Source organism: Corvus cornix, chromosome 2 (genome assembly GCF_000738735.6).
Source record: "Corvus cornix cornix isolate S_Up_H32 chromosome 2, ASM73873v5, whole genome shotgun sequence".
Lineage (NCBI taxonomy): Eukaryota > Metazoa > Chordata > Aves > Passeriformes > Corvidae > Corvus > Corvus cornix.
This window is the reverse complement of record NC_046333.1, coordinates 91425217-91443973: the sequence shown is the minus strand read 5'-3', so window position 1 is coordinate 91443973 and position 18757 is coordinate 91425217. Positions and strand designations below refer to the sequence as shown.

General features: G+C 38.2%; 1 protein-coding gene across 3 annotated transcripts in view; it reads right to left on the bottom strand.

Annotated features, from left to right (window-relative positions):
• Positions 1 to 18757, bottom strand: part of GABBR2 (gamma-aminobutyric acid type B receptor subunit 2) — a 469148-nt gene that overhangs the window by 150852 nt on the left and 299539 nt on the right. For all 3 annotated transcript variants that reach the window (XM_039548719.1, XM_019282587.3, XM_039548720.1), the window contains 3 exons: positions 12503 to 12583; positions 9416 to 9566; positions 8800 to 8932 (listed from right to left, as the gene is read on the bottom strand). In XM_039548719.1, the coding sequence (XP_039404653.1) occupies positions 8800 to 8932; positions 9416 to 9566; positions 12503 to 12583 (365 nt within the window). The remainder of the gene's footprint in view (positions 1 to 8799; positions 8933 to 9415; positions 9567 to 12502; positions 12584 to 18757) is intronic.

Genomic DNA, 18757 nt, shown 5'->3' with positions numbered 1-18757 from the left:
TGCATGTATGAACAAGATGCTCCTTGCATCTTGTAGGAGCATTACTTTTTATTTTCCTTTGCCAGTAAAACCCCTCTGTTTTTAACCTATATGTAAGGTGCTAAACACCTTTTTTTTTTTCAAGGAAGACAATTCTTCTGCCACATAATAAGCACAGATAGGTTAACAGTCTTTTATAAAATTACTTTAAATTCAATCCTATTTCATCTCAACCTTGAGCTTTAGCTGGCTAGTCTATATTTGCTGCTATTTGATATCTTCACACAAATCTATCTGCACCTCTCCCATTATATCATTACAGCAATGGTGAAGTGGTTACTATTTATATATCTGTGTAACAGACATAAAAGTTACCTGATATTAACACTCAATAAAAGAAGCAATCTAATGATTAACAATGAGTAGTAAGGGGAAACTAGTAAGTGGTGAAAGTGCCAGAAAGATGCTGAATAAAGAAGTAAGAGTCTCTGTTTATATATTCTAAGAATGAAGCTTACAAACAAAACCAATATGTAGGTACTGCTAACTTTCAGATAAACAACAATATTATTTGAATTGATTTTAAATATCTTATTTTAATATAGTTACAGTTCTATATAACATTATAAAATTAGGTTATCTTGGGAAATGAACTGAATTAATGTAGAGTTAAAACTTTCATTTTTCAAGAAGTTCCATTATTTTCCTCTATTTGACCACCACTGCTTATGCATTCAGAAGACCACGCAGTTATGCTTTGGCAAGGAATGCCTGGGAAGGTACTGAGATCATGGAAACTGTAATAGCAACTTCAAATGTAGTTGATCAAGGAAGTGATGCATTTTACTGCTTTGTTAAATTGAAAAAATATAACCACTTGAACTGAATACACTACGCACTCTCATTTTTCATGTTGCAGCTTTGTTAATTCTATGTTAATCCAGTTTGCCAAAATCAAGCTAAAAAAAGAAGATGGGATTAAAGACTCAGAATGAAGAATAAAGAAACCCAAATATCAGCACAGAAAATTTTCATGTGTTGTGTCAAAAGCTTTGAACTTCTTATCACTTCTCTAGGTACTTTTCGTTTTAAATAATAGTTATTTGAATGGGATAGTGAAACTGCTTGGTTCTTTAAGAACTTCTTCAGTTAGTAAAACATTTAGATTATGTTTCTTCAAAGGAATCACTCAGGTTTAAGATTCTTGCAAACATGTTTTTTCCCATCTCAATTTTTTTTAATAAAACTTGCAAATCCTTCTTTTGTAGGACTTTACACTCCGCTCTCCAGCTTTGTTTATGAGACTCAGATTGATTCACTTAAGGAGTATCAATAGTGAGCCAGCTCTACAAATGCCCTGGGTAGAATCTGCAGTGCCCACAGGGTTAGGCTGTAGCTGAACATTACTGCTGAGCAGCTTGGTGGCCTCTCAGTACTAGATTTAGGACTTAAAAGGAACAAATGTGAGAATAAATAATGTTGTGGATTGAGCCCTGGAGAGAACAATTGTCTTTAAGTGGACAATTGCATTGATTTCAGTGGAGTACTCATGAGCTGAAAATTAAACACCTTCTATTTTTCTTGGAAAACCGGGGACATAATGGATAATTGTGATGAACAAAAATGTTTCATCTCAACAAGTTTTCACTGGGTTATGATTCTACTTCTATTAATGATGGCAAAATTGACAGTGTGAGCACAAGCAGACCCCAAAGAATGAGTTCATCCTTTTGAATTATACTTTTCTCATTTATATCAAACATTTTTGAAAAATTTTTATGACTTTTAACTCATTTTTTAGAATTTGTGCGGCACCGGCACAGATTCCTGTAAAACGTAAGTGGCAATAATGTTAGAAAATTGAATCCTGCTGTTTTCACATAAATTAAATACAGAGGTTCATTGCATGCTGTGAGATCTCCTGTAGTGATTTCTTAATATCCTTTAGATCATTTTTCAGAGTTAATCTATGGGTAGTGTAAAAGATGTTATCATTTCTCCTGTTTCTATAAGGGGGCTTTAAAAACTGTCTGCTGTTTCTACTGAAGGAGAGGAAAACATTCTAAAAATATTACCTTAATAAATCTCTGGCAAGGTTGTGGTGTATTTGCTTCAGTATATGACATAATTTTGTTTCTAGGATCTATTCAGCCTTATAGCTTTTGTCTGTACTCTTTTTTCTTTACCCTCAAGAAAATGTCATTTACTAAAATAGAAGCTGATCGGGCTCATGTTAAACTCAGTAACAGAACTGCTGTTGAACTAAATAGGAGTGAGATCAGTCTCAGACTGAACGACAGTGAGAACAATTATGGAAGTGATTATACAGAAAAGGGAGATTAAAATTAACAGCTAAACAATTAAATAGGAAATAAACTGAACAATACACACAAAATTAAAAAGGCCAGATGAAAAACACAAATAAAGGCTCTGGTTTCCAGAGACAGAGAAATAGATTAGAGGTGTAAATCCTTTTGCAGTTCAATGGAAGATGAGTGTGTGTCTGTTGGATTTTCTTTTAAATTCCTGGCCAAAACAAAACAATGTCAGCAAAAGAATTGGGCAAATATAAAGTCTACGGGCAGGAAACATCTCCCCCTCCACAAAAAACAAACAAAAAACCCTACAACAAACCAAAACAAAATGCTGAGTTTTGGGCAATGCCTGAAGAGCATAAAGGGCATGAATAAGGACCACGTCATCAACTACTATCCAAATATCAAGGCCAGGTGCTATTTGGTAGCAGAGGGTCTAGTCCAAGTGGCTCTTGCCCAAAGAGAAAAACAGCTTTAGTGGTGATGTGGCCCACATGTTTTTCTTTCAGTCTGTTGCCTCAAAATTGGTTAAACAGAAAAAATGTAAAGTGACAAGTGAAGACAAAGCAGAAATAAATAACTAGACAGAAGGTTCATACATCCTCTCCCTCTCCTTGCTTTACAATTAGAAGCAAGTCCTTCCTTTTAGATCTGCTCTCAGCCAGCTTTTAGAGTTTTAGCAGATTCCCCACCATCCCCTTCACCCTGCAGCTGGCTTCCATCCCTAGGAACCCATTCCATAACAGCTCACAACTATCTTTTCCTGCCTGTTCCTCAGTACAGTCTATCAGACTCTGTTTAATATGTTTTTCAGGATGTCTCTCCACTCTTACATTACCCTGCAATCCCCACCCTGCAGAGGTTCAGTGTTTTCCTTGAAAAGGCAAAATGTGGACCGAGTTCTACCTTGCCTAGCTGTTCTCTCAGCACGGCAGTCATGAGACTGTAAAAAAACCAGTAAAAGGAAAAAAACTTGCCTTTCACATTGCTGCAAGACAGAGTCAAAAGTGTTTGTGACCCATAATTAAGAATAATACTAGTTGAAAACTCTTAAGTGCTTCTGAATATCTGGATGCATTTAAAGGTCACATTTTAAAATGCAGCTTTGAGAAGATATAAGGTCTATAACATCCACGGTTGCCATGAATGTGCACGTTCTCAAGATGTTTGAAAAAAACACAAATTCTGGGTAGTCACACACACTGCAGTAGGGAGATGGGCTTTGTCAGTGGTCTGACAAATTGATATTTGTACTCTCTCCTTCTCTCTTTCTGTCTCTCCATCCCAGCCCACTGTTTGGTTTCTTCTTTCTGTACAAAGACTGTTTCTAAATGCCTACATCATGGCTGAGAGCAACCAACCAACCAACCAAGTGAAATCTGAGAGCCTGAGCACAGTCTGCAGTGTGAAAAAAACCTTCATGCCTTTTTTTGCTTTATCCAAGCCAAAACACTGACCAGGCTCAGAGGGATCACCTGAAATCACAGAACATCTGCATATAAACTATGCTAACTACTGAGATGAACAAGATAAAGCATGCTTCATTTTAGCACCTATGTAAATTGCAAGACTTAGATCCTCTTATATTTCATGTGACACCTTTGCAGAACACTTTGTAGTGTAAAGGATATTGAAAGACAATCTCTATCTGCAGAACAGATATCTCCTAACAAAGCATGAATCCTATATTCAATTATTCAAGACAGATCATTTGCCCCTTCCCAGTCACTACAATGACACTCCCCAGGAGGAAGTCGTGCTACACATTGGAACTACCATGACCGAGGAGAAGAGCTGTTCTCTCTACTATGACCTAGTGAACCAGGCCTTTTTTTGTGGAACTACGGGTGAGTGCAGTGTGGAGTACTTAAAATATCTTCAGCCTCAACTTAATAATTGGGTTTACTTATTTGAGGAAGATGCATAACAGAGAAGACAATGGTCGTACTCAGGACCATAGTAGTTTTTCATCCCACGGCAGTTCCAACTTGAAAAGACATTACTCATCTTAAATGTAAATCATGAAATTCTCAGTGGAATGTATTACAGAAGTCTAAACGTTATGATCTTATCTAATATTCTCTCTATTTTGAGTATCTCTATTTAGTATGTCACCTTAAACTCTATTCATAGGATATGTCACTAGCATTGCTAATTTTGAGTCTCTCTCTTCCATATAATGAATGCTTTCAAATATGCTTCCACTTGCTTGCATTTTTCCAGTTGGCATCACATCTCATTTCACACCCTTACTTCTAACTTCTTCCTTTTTTTTTTTTTTTTTTGCTATGATACCGTGGTAATTCTGAGATTAAAAACAAAGATAAATCCTTCTCATTCTCTCTCATATCTGAAACACTTTGTACTGTGGCATACATATGCATGTAACAAAATATTGTATTGTTTTTTCTTGTTCTGTGCAACCAATAAAGTTGCTATTAAGTAAGACATGATCTAATGGTTCAATAATACAATGACCACTTTCTCAGAACTCACTGCTCTGGATCATTTTAATTCCATATAATTGGAGTTATAAAATATGATACCTAATCTCTAATTCTGACATGAAACTAAATTATGTTACATTTGCTCTTATGAGTTCTTACTGAGAAAACACAGAATTATTATGTATTTAAATATACTTGATTGCTTTTCCATAGAAAATGGGCATGCCAAGGTAAAAATAAGTGTGTTTGGGAACCAATTACTCACTCTATCACTCTGTCACAGAGTCAACATTATATAATTTTAAAGACTAATATAATCCCTTATCCAGCAAATTTTTGACTATATGCTTAAAGTGCTTTACTGACTCTTAACTAGATTTAACATTTGTTTCTATGTTTCAGCATAATGACTTATGGACCATATCCTCTTACACTGAGTGCCTTACAGAGTGGAAAGTTGTAGTACAACTTGTCAAATAAATCCTTGGAAACTTTCAGGTGTTACTGGTGTAATTTTGGATCCTTTTTCAGTGTCCTTGGAATACTACAGCATTAGGCATATGCCACATATAGACATAGTGTAGAAAAGCAAAAAAACAGCTGAGGATGCAAAGCATTTCACCCTCCAAACAGCACTACAAACAACAATGCTCTAGAGGAAACAAATCCAGCAGAGTTGAATGTAATACCTACAATTTGGAAATGATTTTTCCTGAATTTTTGAGTATAGAATAATAGAATGGCCTGAACTATAAGATACCTTAAAGACCACCTATTTCCCATCCCCTTCCTGTGGCATGAACACCTTAGTCAACAGAAGTTCTAAGGACTTTCTATAAGTGTTGCCGGAAATTGTCAGAAACTTAAACAGGGACCATATATAATGTATCTAATTAAGTACACTGGCTATTGTGTATATACTGCTACCCTGGTGAGATCTAATCACTTCTGAAATACAGAAGACAACGAGGGTGATTACTTGGCTTAGGCAGGGGATAACACTAATGACAGCTTTATAGGTTTGCATGTGCTTATAAAACTTGAACGAATATTTTTACTTCCCTTCCAAAAAAAAAAATCTCCCTTCATTTACATGGCTCTCTGTGTCTGAGATACAGTTGTTACACCTTGATGACTTGCCTCAGTGGCTTTTTATGATCATTCTCAAATGTAACTATTTTTTTTAAAGATTAATCCACAGTCTGAAATCAAATGGGAGTTTTAAACTAATCTCTCATGGCTAGAATGACTAATCAAAACCATGCATTTCCAGGGAGATGGATGATGAAGAGAGATTTGTCCTGGCCTGATCCTATAAGCACTGGTATCTGTTAGCAGACCTTATGAAATCCCTAAGCATATTGCCTACATGGGAATTGGGATGTTTTTGACATGAAGCCAAATGTATACTTTGTACCCAGCACTTGGTGGCTGTTTTGAGGAGATGAGGAGAGAGAGAAGAGTTATTCAACAGGTAAGTGGGTTTGCCTCTCATATTTATGAATTTCCCAGCATTAATTCAGAGTTTTCTAGATACAATAAAACTGAATTATCACAGTCAATGGTAGCCATGTAGAGATGATATCTAAGAGAAGCATAAGCTATCCCATTTAAAAAAAATACAGTTGGAGGAGAAATTTTGTAAGAATTTTTTTAATGAGTAAGAAGTTGGAAAAACCTTCCCTATCGACAACTGCTGAAGGATTTGTTGCATCTATGACTGTAACACTAATTGCTGATAGAGCTGGGATTCATAAGATATATCAGTAGCCATGCACAGGAAAACATAATCAGAAATGCTTCTGTACTGGACCAAAAACCTGGAAAGCCAAGACTGGGAAGAAATCTCAGACTCTGCTCTGTTTATACAGGATTTAACTATGTAAAAAAAAACAAAAAAAAACCCCTCTGCTTAAGGCATGTGGTGATATTTCTCAATCAAAGTTTGGCTCTAGGACACAGCATTCTCTTCCAATCCTTTCTTTTATTGGTCACCTAACTCAAGTAGGTGTTTTACTCAGGTGCAGATCTATCCCTCTATGGCAGACAAACAGACCTAACATAATGTGACAGATACAAATTGGAATGAAAGAAAGAGATATGTAAGATTAGACAAAAGCAGCCCACAGTTAAATTTTGTTGCATTTAGGATATAAGAGTAGTGATTGCATTTTGAGAGGCAGATTAGAGAAAAATCAGACAGAAGAAATGTTCTAGCTCAGAGGCACAGGATTTTGGATGTTGGTTCATTTTTCAGAGTTAAGACTGAGATGTTTCACATGTAAAGAAGGACTCAAATTTAGTCTCATATAGTTACATTTGGTTGGAAATCTGTTTCCTAGAACAGCTAGATGCTGATAAGTACCTCTGGTTCCCACTTTCCTTCTGTTCAGCAGTGCATGGCTGCTTCCAGAGGAGGGTTGTAGCCCAGTCATATGGTGGCCTGCAGCCTGGCAGTGTACTCAGGAGCTCTGGATACAAGCCCCTCAAGGCTGAGCAGACACAGGACTTAAAAATTATGTCCCCTGCCACTAGATCCTTCTGCAGTGGAGGATGAGAAAAGAATGGGGATTGACATCAACAGCTGGCTTCCTAATGACTCTTCTGCTCCATCAGAAGCTCTTTCACAAAAAAGGGCATAATTCCTGGCTAAAGAATGGATGATGTCTTCTTTTACTTCCTATTGGCCCCATTGTATTCATAGAGTTATAGACTAGTTTGGGAGAGGTGAACAGGATCATCCTTTTCAAATCTTTAAGGCACCTCTTTTTACTAGCTGTATTGAGAATTAGAGCTCTAGTTGTAGGAAGACTGGATATTCTTTTCTTCTCCTTTCCTTTGCTGCTAAAGTTTAAGTGTCTGAAGTACAGCTGTGTCCAGGCCCAGCTAAGGAAGGTAAGACTTTCATCAGACAATCCTGTACATGCACCTATAGTATGTCTTCTAGTCCACCTTAGCACGTGCTATGGAATCTCCAGTGTTTTGAAATGGTCTAACTCAACAGGTCACATGGTGTTTCACTTCTGCAATGGTTCTAGCCAGTATGCAGGGCTTCAGCTGACATATTGGGATGTATCTGCATCAACTAGCTTTAGGCATCCGACTTTCAGTAAACTTGGCTTTAGGCATCCAACTTGAAGTAAAATTTCTCTCTTGCTAGTCATGATCAGAAATTCAGGCTCCTAAAAACAAAAGGTGCTGTGAACCGCAACTTTCTAGAGACATGAAGAAGAATCAAAATGATAGTGAAGGTAACTTCTAAGTCTGATATTTTTAGGCAACAGGTCAATCAGAATCCTGAATTTTTTGAGAAGATATATGGGATAAATTTAGATGCTGTTTTGTACTGCTTCTGGAAAAAGTATCCTTGAAGTAAAGTTCTTGCCCTTTCCCTTTCTTTGAAAAGGCCTCTGCAAGTCAGAGTAAATGCATATTACACTGAACAATTAAGACATTACAAGTTTCTAGGTGGACATATTTAATTTGGTTTCAGAGCTGCTTGTTTTGATTTAACTAGAATGTATTCTATATGGATGTAGGCTTGTGAGAATTTATAGCATAGCCTCAAAATAGTAGAAGAAGCCTGGAGAGTCAGCCAAAGAGGCTGACTAAGGAGATATAGACAAGCAGCAGTGATGTAGTTTAAAATAATATGGAATGTATAAAGAAAACACAGTAGCTTTACAGGTATTACAAGTTGTCATGCTATGAACACAACCTTTAGTAAATCATCGTCATAGGTATGATTTCAAAACAGGAATGTGTGTCTACCCTTTCAGTCTGAGATCAAATCCCAATGCACCTGAAGCTTTCAATAATAATAATAATAATAATAATAATATCAACAACAACAACAACCACCAACCAGCACAATAATGAAGCTTTGTGCATGTTTTAGAATTTGGTCCCAGAAAATATCCCAGGAAAGAACTATGAGAATCAGTGATTTAATGGAATGACACGTCCAACTACTGAACTTTTCTGTTTGCATTCCTCACAGAGTTTCCTGTAAGACTGAATTCAACTAGAATTGAACTAGAATATATGGAATTACTTACTGTGCAAAGTGTCTCAAACGTCTTTTCGGAGACAAAGGATCCATCAAGACCAAAAAGAAAAATAGACGCATAAGAAAGCATTCCTCCAAGGATGATAAGGTTGTTCATGTAGGGACTGGACATCTTTATTAGTCTATGGACAAAAGGTAATAGTGCATTAACGATGAAAAGATTACTGCTAGGCTACAAGAGCAATAAAGAAGAGCTTTTTATAACCGGGTAAACAGATAACTCTTCTAGAACTCCATGAAATCTATAGGCATGCACAGTATTTGCTATTTTATAAAGTCTGGCATTGTTTCAGGTTTTTAAATGCTTAGTAGAAAGACCCCCTCTTTTACTGATGGATTAATTAGCTAGAGTTAACATTATTAGCAGACAGTCAAACATAAACTAGAAAATTACACTTTTCAGACAGTATTAAAGAACTTAAATCCAGTCTGTTTCAATGTGAATATATTACCCAGTGATTTCAATTAAATAGTTCTAAAATACCATCTTTCCACAGTTTTACATTTTCCTTACATATACATGGAGATAGATACATACCCATGACTGGTTCTATGAACATGACATTATGAAAGAATTTGTGATAGAAATAACATGAATGTCTTACTTCTGATTTCTGTTTTTGATGTTAAAGAACAAGAAGGCACTGGCCATTATCATTCCTAGGATTGTGAGGGCAGAGAGGATGCTGTAGAGAGGCAGGGAGATTTTGCGCAGCTCCTCTTGTATAATTGTTTTGTCCTTTGGAGGCTCAAGACCTAGAATTGCATGAAGAAAAAAAAGGCTAAAGCTCAACCAGATGTAGAATTTCTGCAAGAAACTTTGCCTCACCTAAGTACTATACCTTGAATTAGCACACTTAGCAACGGTGAACCACATCAGTGACTTTGACAGACATATGTTAGTCACATTGATTGACATGAAGATTTGCATTTCTGGAGCAGGTAAATAGCCTCTTTGGAAGAAAAAACACAACAAAACCCCAATGCAGAACCCCATACATGCTAACTAGCCTCATTTAAAAGTAAACAAACACTAAAATGCATACTATGAGTGTAAATTTTACCAGGAGGTTATGCTTTTCTGAGACAAGTGACAGAGCAATGAGTAGAAAACAGAAAGCATCGTTTCTGTGCATCTGTCATTGCCAGAGCAAATTCAAGCAGCCTGTCTGGAGATCAGCCTTAGTGTGGCATCCCTGGGACAGGGATTGATGGCCCTGGGGCTGAAAAGTGGTCCTAGGCTGTGGCCATGGTGGGGGAAGCCCTGGGAGGAGGGAAGGGAGGGTTGTTGGTGCCCTCAGGATTCTACAGAAGGGAACAATATGGGAAAATGGATAGCAAAAGTTTTATAGGGACAGATCCACTTTGCTAATCCCTGCAGATGTGGATTTGAATGTCTAAATTTAAAAACTGTGTTTAAAGCTGTGTACTTCATCGACAGTCAGCTCCAACTAATTAAAAGCTTCTTGGTTTAATGAGGAGAATCACTTTCCTACAACTGCAATAAAGCTCTGCATCCCCGACTTCCCACACTCCATTTCACCTGCTTACTAATTTTTGTCCTTGGTGCAGGAGATTGGCAAAAGGCCTTTTGCATCAGTGTCTTCCTTCAGAAACAGATTTTTTGTGCCCTACAGTTCCTGAGCCAGTCCTTTTGCATCAGCTCTCCTTGGGGCTGCAAGGGCCACGGGGCCAAGCAACTCCATTCAGAGCACGACTGCAGAAGCAGAGCTGTGAGTACCTGACTAGCAGCTGCCATGGCTAAATTTTACATCCACTCTTCTGCCTTGCACCTAAAAGAATATTCAAGGATTTGCACAATAAAATAGCTTTACCCATAAGAGTTAAAATGAAACAATTCAGACCATGGAAACTTGCTATCCTTTGGTCTTTATGTCCAACTTTTCAGAAAAAAATTCCTTTAGGTGATCACAAAAAAGTGGCAGTGAAGGGACCATTTGTTGATTTGATATTGGAGAAAAATACCTGAGATTTTCCTCTTTCCCTCTACATTGCATGTGTTTACAGTCCATGGCAATTCATAAAATTAGACAAGTAACAAACAAAAAAATCAATAAAACACATGCCTGATTTAAAAGAACTAACACTAAAAAAATAAAACCTCACCCTACTGTTTCTAAACTCTACAGAGTATATTAATGGATTGCATTTATTAAATGTAAACAAACAGTGAGTCTACAAAATGTATTTTCTTGTTTGTGCACTGGTCATTCAGTCCTGTTGCTTCCTGTTGCTGTGGAATTTTTTGCAATGGTTTAAACAGGAACATTTTTACTACTCTCTATTTCAAATAGTTAAAGTTACTAGGCTTCTTATACTGACTGGAAGTCAGTGTCCTCCACATGGAATATCCAACTGTCTCAATGAAAGCCAAGATGAGTAAAAGGAAAAGATTCACTGAGAGTCACATAATACATCTTAAGAAAACCACAAGACAGGTTATGGGTGGAAAGACCACCTTCACATGTGGTCAGAATGACACCTAGCAGTCTTGTCCTGAAAAAGACTGTACAGAGACTTTTCCCCATCATATACTGTCCCTAAAGGTGAGGAGTTATGAATAAATGCTGTCTCCTGTAACTGGATTCATCCTGCATATATTCTCTGGAAATTAGTGGGAATGAATCGGTATTCACCTGCATCATTAGTTCCTCCTTGCAGCAAAAATAATCTGCTGGGTCCCAGACTTTGGCAACTGGGACAGATTCTTCACTCTTCGTTTCCAAAGCCCCATTCTCCAGAGAGATGTGAGAAGTTTGTGTAGCTGTACTCTTTTAAGCCCAGCAAGGCATACCAAAAGGAAAGTTGGAAAGCTCCAGCAGATAGACAAGTAGTCATGAATTAGATCACTGCAATGAAACTCCACCCGTGTTCATGCAAAACTTGGGTGTTGGGACCTACTGGAGGTAGGTGTTGGAGAGTACAATAGTACAACAGCTTGATACTGATCCACCTCACCACTTCCAGGGGAAAACCACACAGAACTCACAAAGCTGAGTTCACTTTTTCTCATTGAACTGCAGAGCTTAAGATTAAATCTTAAAAATAAGCTTTGAAAATAATGTGTATGCCTATATTCAGCAGGAGACACCCTTAAAACTCATTTCAGCTCACACCTGGCTGCCACAGCCATGGGCTCTGAAAAACATGGATATGTCTGCACTCCAACTTCTTGAGGGCAGAGGCCCCCATATTATCTTTGGAGCACCTTGGCATAAAAACCAGCAAGATACAGCAACAAAGGCTATATGTCTGCTGCGGACCTTGGGAGTGCTGCGGGTCTGAAAACCCTGTCTGGCCCTGTTTCACATCCCTCAGGTGAGATGAGCTGGGGGCATGGGAAATGGGGATGAAATAGAACATTATTCATTGGTGAAGAACCTGCTTCTTGAAATATCAAAGAACATTTGTGTACACATAAAAAATCTGATTTTGCCCTATCATTGGAATAAAAACCAAGTATACAATATCAAAACATTGCAATTTTCTGTTCAGAATTCTCCTGGTTTTTCAAGCACAGGTTAGTTCCCTTTTACTTTCTATAGTGTTTACTTTTCTACAGCTTTTTGATATTAAAAATCTTAAACCAGTTTTTTAAGAGCACACAGTCTTAGAAACTACATACAGCTACCCATGCCACTCCTGTACCTCTTTCCATTTTTGTCTCCTACCTTGGAACCTGATGCTGTTGTTGATTATAACCAATTTGTCATCCACAGCATTGTATTCTCCCACCTTTACTTCCTTTTGTTCTGCAGAGAAACAAACAAGAGTGATTATTTATGGCAGTTCACATGTTCTCAATTATTTAACTGATTTTGTTTTCTTTTTTGACAGTATGTCAAAAGGAAAAGAAATATGAAAGAATAGGGCATGAATAATTAAATCAGAATGCCAGACAGCTAACATCATTAGAAGAAATATTTCTGGTTCTTGAAAGAAATGTAAAGTATTTTAAGAACTCGTTAACATAATCAGGAAACTGTTATTGGACAGTCATCTCCAGCTTAAAGATCACATAGTTTCTTACTGGCTCACACTATTCATGAAATTTTTACTGGGAGAACAAACACAGCTAAATCACACATTCCCTTTCCATTTAAACAACTAGGACATCTCGCCCTGTGAAGTATTTCCCAGGAGAGTCACGGTGGCAGGCTCCAGCCAGTATGGAGTAGACTGGTTACTTAGTAGATATGCTGGGAATCAATTCTCTTACTCTGAATGGGAATTAGCAACTCATTAGTACCCTGACTGCAAAACATACTATGTTATATAATTAAAACCAACACACACTTGAGCTAAAATTTTACTGTTAGTCTCATCTGCTGTTTTGGGACTATTGTCACATCTCTGGCCTTCTTGTACCTGACAGAATAGAGTATAAAGGTGGAGGAATTTGTTTGTTTGCTGCCTTGGCCACTGTACCTGGAACTCTGACATGCATTTGTCCCGCACTTCTGATAACATCTGGCATGAATTAATTTCTGCCATTTTTGTCAGGTTTTTGGTACAGCTTAGAAGTGCAGGAGCTTACTAAATTATCATTTTTACATTAAAACTTTTATATTTTGATGAGACTTACAAACCACAGGCCCATTGGCTAAAGATTTCTTTGAAGAGCTGGCTCAGCAGAGACAAAAATTTCCTTTCAGGCCTCTTTGTTTGGGCATGCACAACCCAATTTACATTTAAATTCCAAGCTCATGACCCTATTTGTGACACTGATTTTGGGAGCTGATGATCTTGAGCTAGATGGCAAATTTGAAAAGGCTGTATTTCACCCAACAACTCCACATTAACCTTTTCTCCTTTCTCACTCAAAGTGATTTTGCCTGTACAGCTCTGCTGAATAGCACAGCTAGCTTCATTTTAGTAAAATCTACAGGCTGACTAATACTAATACTAAGCTCACAGGAGGCAAAAGTTTCCTTAACACAAACCACTATTTTTATTGTTATGTTGTTATATATATTATTATATTGTTAAAATTGTCTCCAGTAAATTGTAGACTGGGCTGCAAATCTGGCAGATAGTTCTAGGCATCTACTACACCTCCAACAAAAGCTGGAGTTTGCAGTTCTGAAGACTCATTTGCCTTTCACATGAGCATGATCCACTTGGATGGACCTAAGACTAATTTGGAATAAAAGCAAAATCTGCCGGTGTCCAGCAGCAGTTTCACAAAGCCCATCCACATGGCACCACATACTCTTCGGAGTGAATATAAGTTTATAATTTCTGTTGCAGACTGAACATTCACTGTGAAATAGATACATGAACAATTCTTGACAATCCTAAACAATACAATATTTCCAGAAATCATCTAAAAGCTAAAATGGTTAATGCTAAAACCAGAACCAATCCACTTCCATTTGTATTTGTAGCATGATAGCTGTTACCTGCAGATCTAAAACATCAAAACACAACCTAGAGAGAAGAGAGACAAACATCAGGATGCGCATTGATATACGGTGTGCACATTAGATGCCAGAGAGTCCACAGCATCCCCTGACACCAAAAGGGGATGACACACACCTTGGTGTTGGTCTAGTACCAACTTCACAGCAACAGGCTAAAGCCTCATAACTCTGATGAGCATAGAAGGGAAATGAAGGTTGCTCTACAACCATTTCTGTATGGAGAGTTTACTGGGACTAGATGAGATGTAGGAAGCACATAACAGGTGGAAAAGCATATACAAAACCAGTGTAAATCTGTGGTCTGATTAAAGTACAGCAATTAAGAAAGTTTTTCTGTGACTAATTCATGTGACAGACAATGGCCTTTCTTTTCAACATCTGTAAATTCTTACACGGCTTCTTTCACAGGTGAAGTAACACTGAGAATGTGCCTGAACTAGATAGCCTGGGTAGCAGGAGCTAGCCCTTGTAGGAATGGAGCTCAGTATTCTGAGAAACAAACTTCCATGGCAGCCTGAAGAGCAAGATTTTGGGACTTAGAAACCTAAGAGTGTGGGGAAAAACCCTCAACATTTGCTGCCAGGAAACCACATGATCAATGCCTTGTCCCTTACCAATGGGAAAGTACAGTTCATAGAGGACATGCCACACTTTACTGAAGTCAAGAAAACCTGTAAAGATTTTTGATATCTTAAAGTAGTGACAACTGTGGAAATTAGTCTGTGAGGGAAATAAACCATATTTTTATTGAGAGGAAGGATATACTATCCATTTTATAGTGTGATTACAGGGGTGCTGAGGGGGAGACACAAAAAGGTTTTTTGTGATCTTTTGTTCTCCCAGCAAGGAGAATCACAGCTGCTGGTTTTTCAGATCCCTAAGCACAAGTGCTGATCAGTGACAAAGTCACTTCCAAATATTAATTAAAGCAAGGGGACAGCACTGTGGCTCTCTGCTCTCTTGCATAGGTCAATACAGCTAAAGATGGGACTGCAGGCTCTACTTTTCTATATGCCGTTCCATTCAGTTTCCTTTGGGAGTTCTGAATTACTAAAGTTAGGATAGTATTTGTATAATGTAGCTTGTATCTGTCAAAACCTCTGAGTGTTCAACAACAAAAGGACAGGAGGGAGTAGAACTCCTTCAAAGAAACACACCAACGAAGTGCTTTTCAGAATATTCAGAGTACGGTGCTGACTTCTTTCTGTAGTGCTTCTATTATTTTTAACTAGATCTTTCCATAGTCATGATAGAGAGGTTGTACTGAAGCTCACGTTAAAATGCAGAAGTAAAATAGGAGGGAAAAGATACTGGGTTTGTGAGATAATGTTTGTCAATACCATGACAAGAGTGGAGAAATTTCAGAACGAGGATCTGAAGCTGTTCTTTCACAGAGGGACAAAAGTTATAAAAACTAACCAACCCAGATAAAACTGGCCTAGAAAAATGTGACTGTAAATTATGCCTAGAATTCTCACAGAATTATAAACAATTAATCCTTGTTGTTAATAAATTGTCATAGAATAGATTACTTATATGGCCAACATGAAAGCCTTCTGCCAACAAACAATGAGATACTCTCAAAGGTGTATTAAAATTTTTTTTCTACATGTTTTATTACAGAATTTTATAGCCCACTTGTCCTGGGTTACAGTGTATTCTATTACCATCCTCAGGAGCTGTTGAAACCAGGTGGGGCAGTGTTTCCTTGCCTCCTCCCCCCAGACTATCTTTCTGTTAATTGCCCATCATTGTCCTGCCACCTGACTCAGAGATAACTCCCTCTGGACTATCTTCTGTTAATGGGCCTAATCAACACTTGGCCTCATGACTCATTACCCCATTGTGAGATGCTCCACCCAGAGGGAGGAACCAAGCATCCCATCGTGGATATAATCTGAGACTCCGAACGCCAGAGACAACCTTCCCACTGGATTTCCAGAGGACAGGAGCTACACAGCCACCACTGGGCCTTCTGAGGAGGAGCAGACCCTTTTTCTACAGGATCACCGCTTCAGAGGACTGCAGCCACCATTCTACCAGACTGCTACCACCACCCTGACTAACAGAGACTCAGGTTGTATCTTGACTCTGTCAGTTTAAGCCAGTGTTTTCTTTTAGGTTTTTTTTTTCCTTTTCTTTAATTTCCTCCATTAAATTGTTATTCTGACTTGGTGCCTCCCACTGGTTTGTTTTTCAAACTAGTACACCACTTTACGCAACTCCACACAAATTGACACACTACAACTTAATTAATTAGCTCACATTTCACAAAGTTAGTACAGAGGATTTTCAAGACCATATCAGGAAGTTACATGTTCTTGTTGAATAAAAGCAAAAAAAAAAAAAAAAAAAAAAAAAGAGTCCTGCAAGTGATATCAGCTGAGTAAAACAAACTTACCAAAATGCACAGCAGTATTGTGATTACCAGTCTGACTGTTATCCACTTACACTGAGAATTTCCAGATGCTTAGTTTCAGTTCCTTTCACTATACGTCATAATTTCTATTTTCACCACTTTTTAAAGTGTACTTATTCGCACCTCATGAAGACAGTTTCTACTGAGAGTGTTTAGGGACGAGAGAAATGCACTTGCAATGCATAAGAGATGGGACAGATGGATTTCCTTCATTTTCCTCTATGTCTAGCTTTCAATGACACTACATCTAAAGCTAATAGCACCCTCAATTATGTCAGTCTAACTACAGTTGTAGAAATAACCCTCATGGTGATGCAGTTAAGCCAACATAAAAAATGTTTACACCAGTATGAGCAGCAGTACAATTTATGCTTATAATAGTAAGGGCACTCTGAAAAAACACAGTATCCTTCAAAGTTTCATGAACTCCTATATGTCTGTTGGGATATATCCATGTAAAAAGCATGGTCTAGGCTACCATAAAGCCAAGTTACATGTCTGCTCTAACATCACTGCAGTGCCGAAACCACGACTCCAAATGAAGATTAAGGATTTCAAAGCTCGTAACACTTTACCATAGCTTGACAGTACTAAGAACACTGTTTTGTTACTGCAGCTCTTTATAAACTTAGAATTCCATGCAAACTACAAAGAGAAATATGAGCAAGTGATGAGTATTCAATTTCCAACAAATGCAAAGTAAATGCTAAGGTAAATTTAATAAACTTACCATGGACTATTCTCCAGGTAACTAAGGGTCACAGAGGTTTCTCGTCTAGAGGACACAGGCTATTCTCAATTTAGAGGCAGCAGAAATATAATATTACATATAGCTGAAAGCATACAAAATACCTAGGTCTTAGTTTGTTCTGAAAAAACATGCCTGCAAAAGGTGCTCTCTCCATGACTCGTCCTTGAAAAGCTATTCAAAATTTTTTATCTATCTTCTCCTGCTTCTCCACACAGAAAATGATCACTGTAGCCGCTTAAACCTTCCTATGACATCAGTTTAACAATCCCTTCTCCCATTGTTTTCCAGCTGCCCCTCTTGCTTAACCATCCTAATTCAGTGGGGGTGATTAGATGCTTAGCATTTTAGAAAATCTTGCTGCATAATCAGCACCCAGCAGCCTGTCTCAGGAACCATTATTATTAAACCTTGTCCTACAGCAGAGCCTTTTAGTTCCTGACCATTATTCCTTATTCATGCATTGCAGCTCAACAGGACTACTGGCAGCTACAGGGAATACTTAGTTATCAAATCTCAGAAGAGTTTTGACAAAGTGTTTGCCAACAGGTGAAACTAAGCCTGGTCCATACACACTTGAAATACTTGAAGATCCTTAGGAAGAGAATAACTCTAAAATTTGGAAAGATTTTCTGGTGGTTTCAGCTGGGGTAGAATTAATTTTCTTCACAGTGGCTAGTACAGGGCTGTGTTTTGGATTTCTGCCGAACACAGGGTTGGTAATATAGAGATGGGTTTTTTTTATGGCTGAGCAGGGCTTACGCAGAGCCAAGGCCCTTTCTGCTTTTCATGCTGCCACACTGGGGAGGGGGCTGGCAGGGCTTGGGAGGTTGGGAGCAGACACAGATGGGACAGGTGATCTCAACTGACCGAAGGGATTCCAGACCATATGGCATCACGCTCAGTATATAAAGTGGGGGAAGGAGGATGAAGAGGGGGATGCTTGGTGTGTCACCATGTGTCTTCCCAAGTCACTGTTACATGTGATGGGGCCTGCTCTCCTGAGGATGGCTGAACAGCTGCCTGCCCATGGGAAGTGGTGAATGAATTGCTTGTTTTGCTTTGCTTGTGTGCATGGCTTGTGCTTTTCTTATTAAACTGTCTTTATCTCAACCCCTGAGTTTTATGCTTTAATCCTGCCAATTCTCTCCCCAGTCCTGCTGATGGAGGAGTGACTGAGTGGCTGCGTGGGGCTTGGCTGCTGACTGGGTTTAAGCCATGACAGATTTTAATTTCAAATTTCAAATCAATCTCCTAGACATGAATCAAAAATCATGCCATTGCACAAGGACTCACACTTTCAAAGGCACATCTGACCTGTCTGAAAGCTCACCAT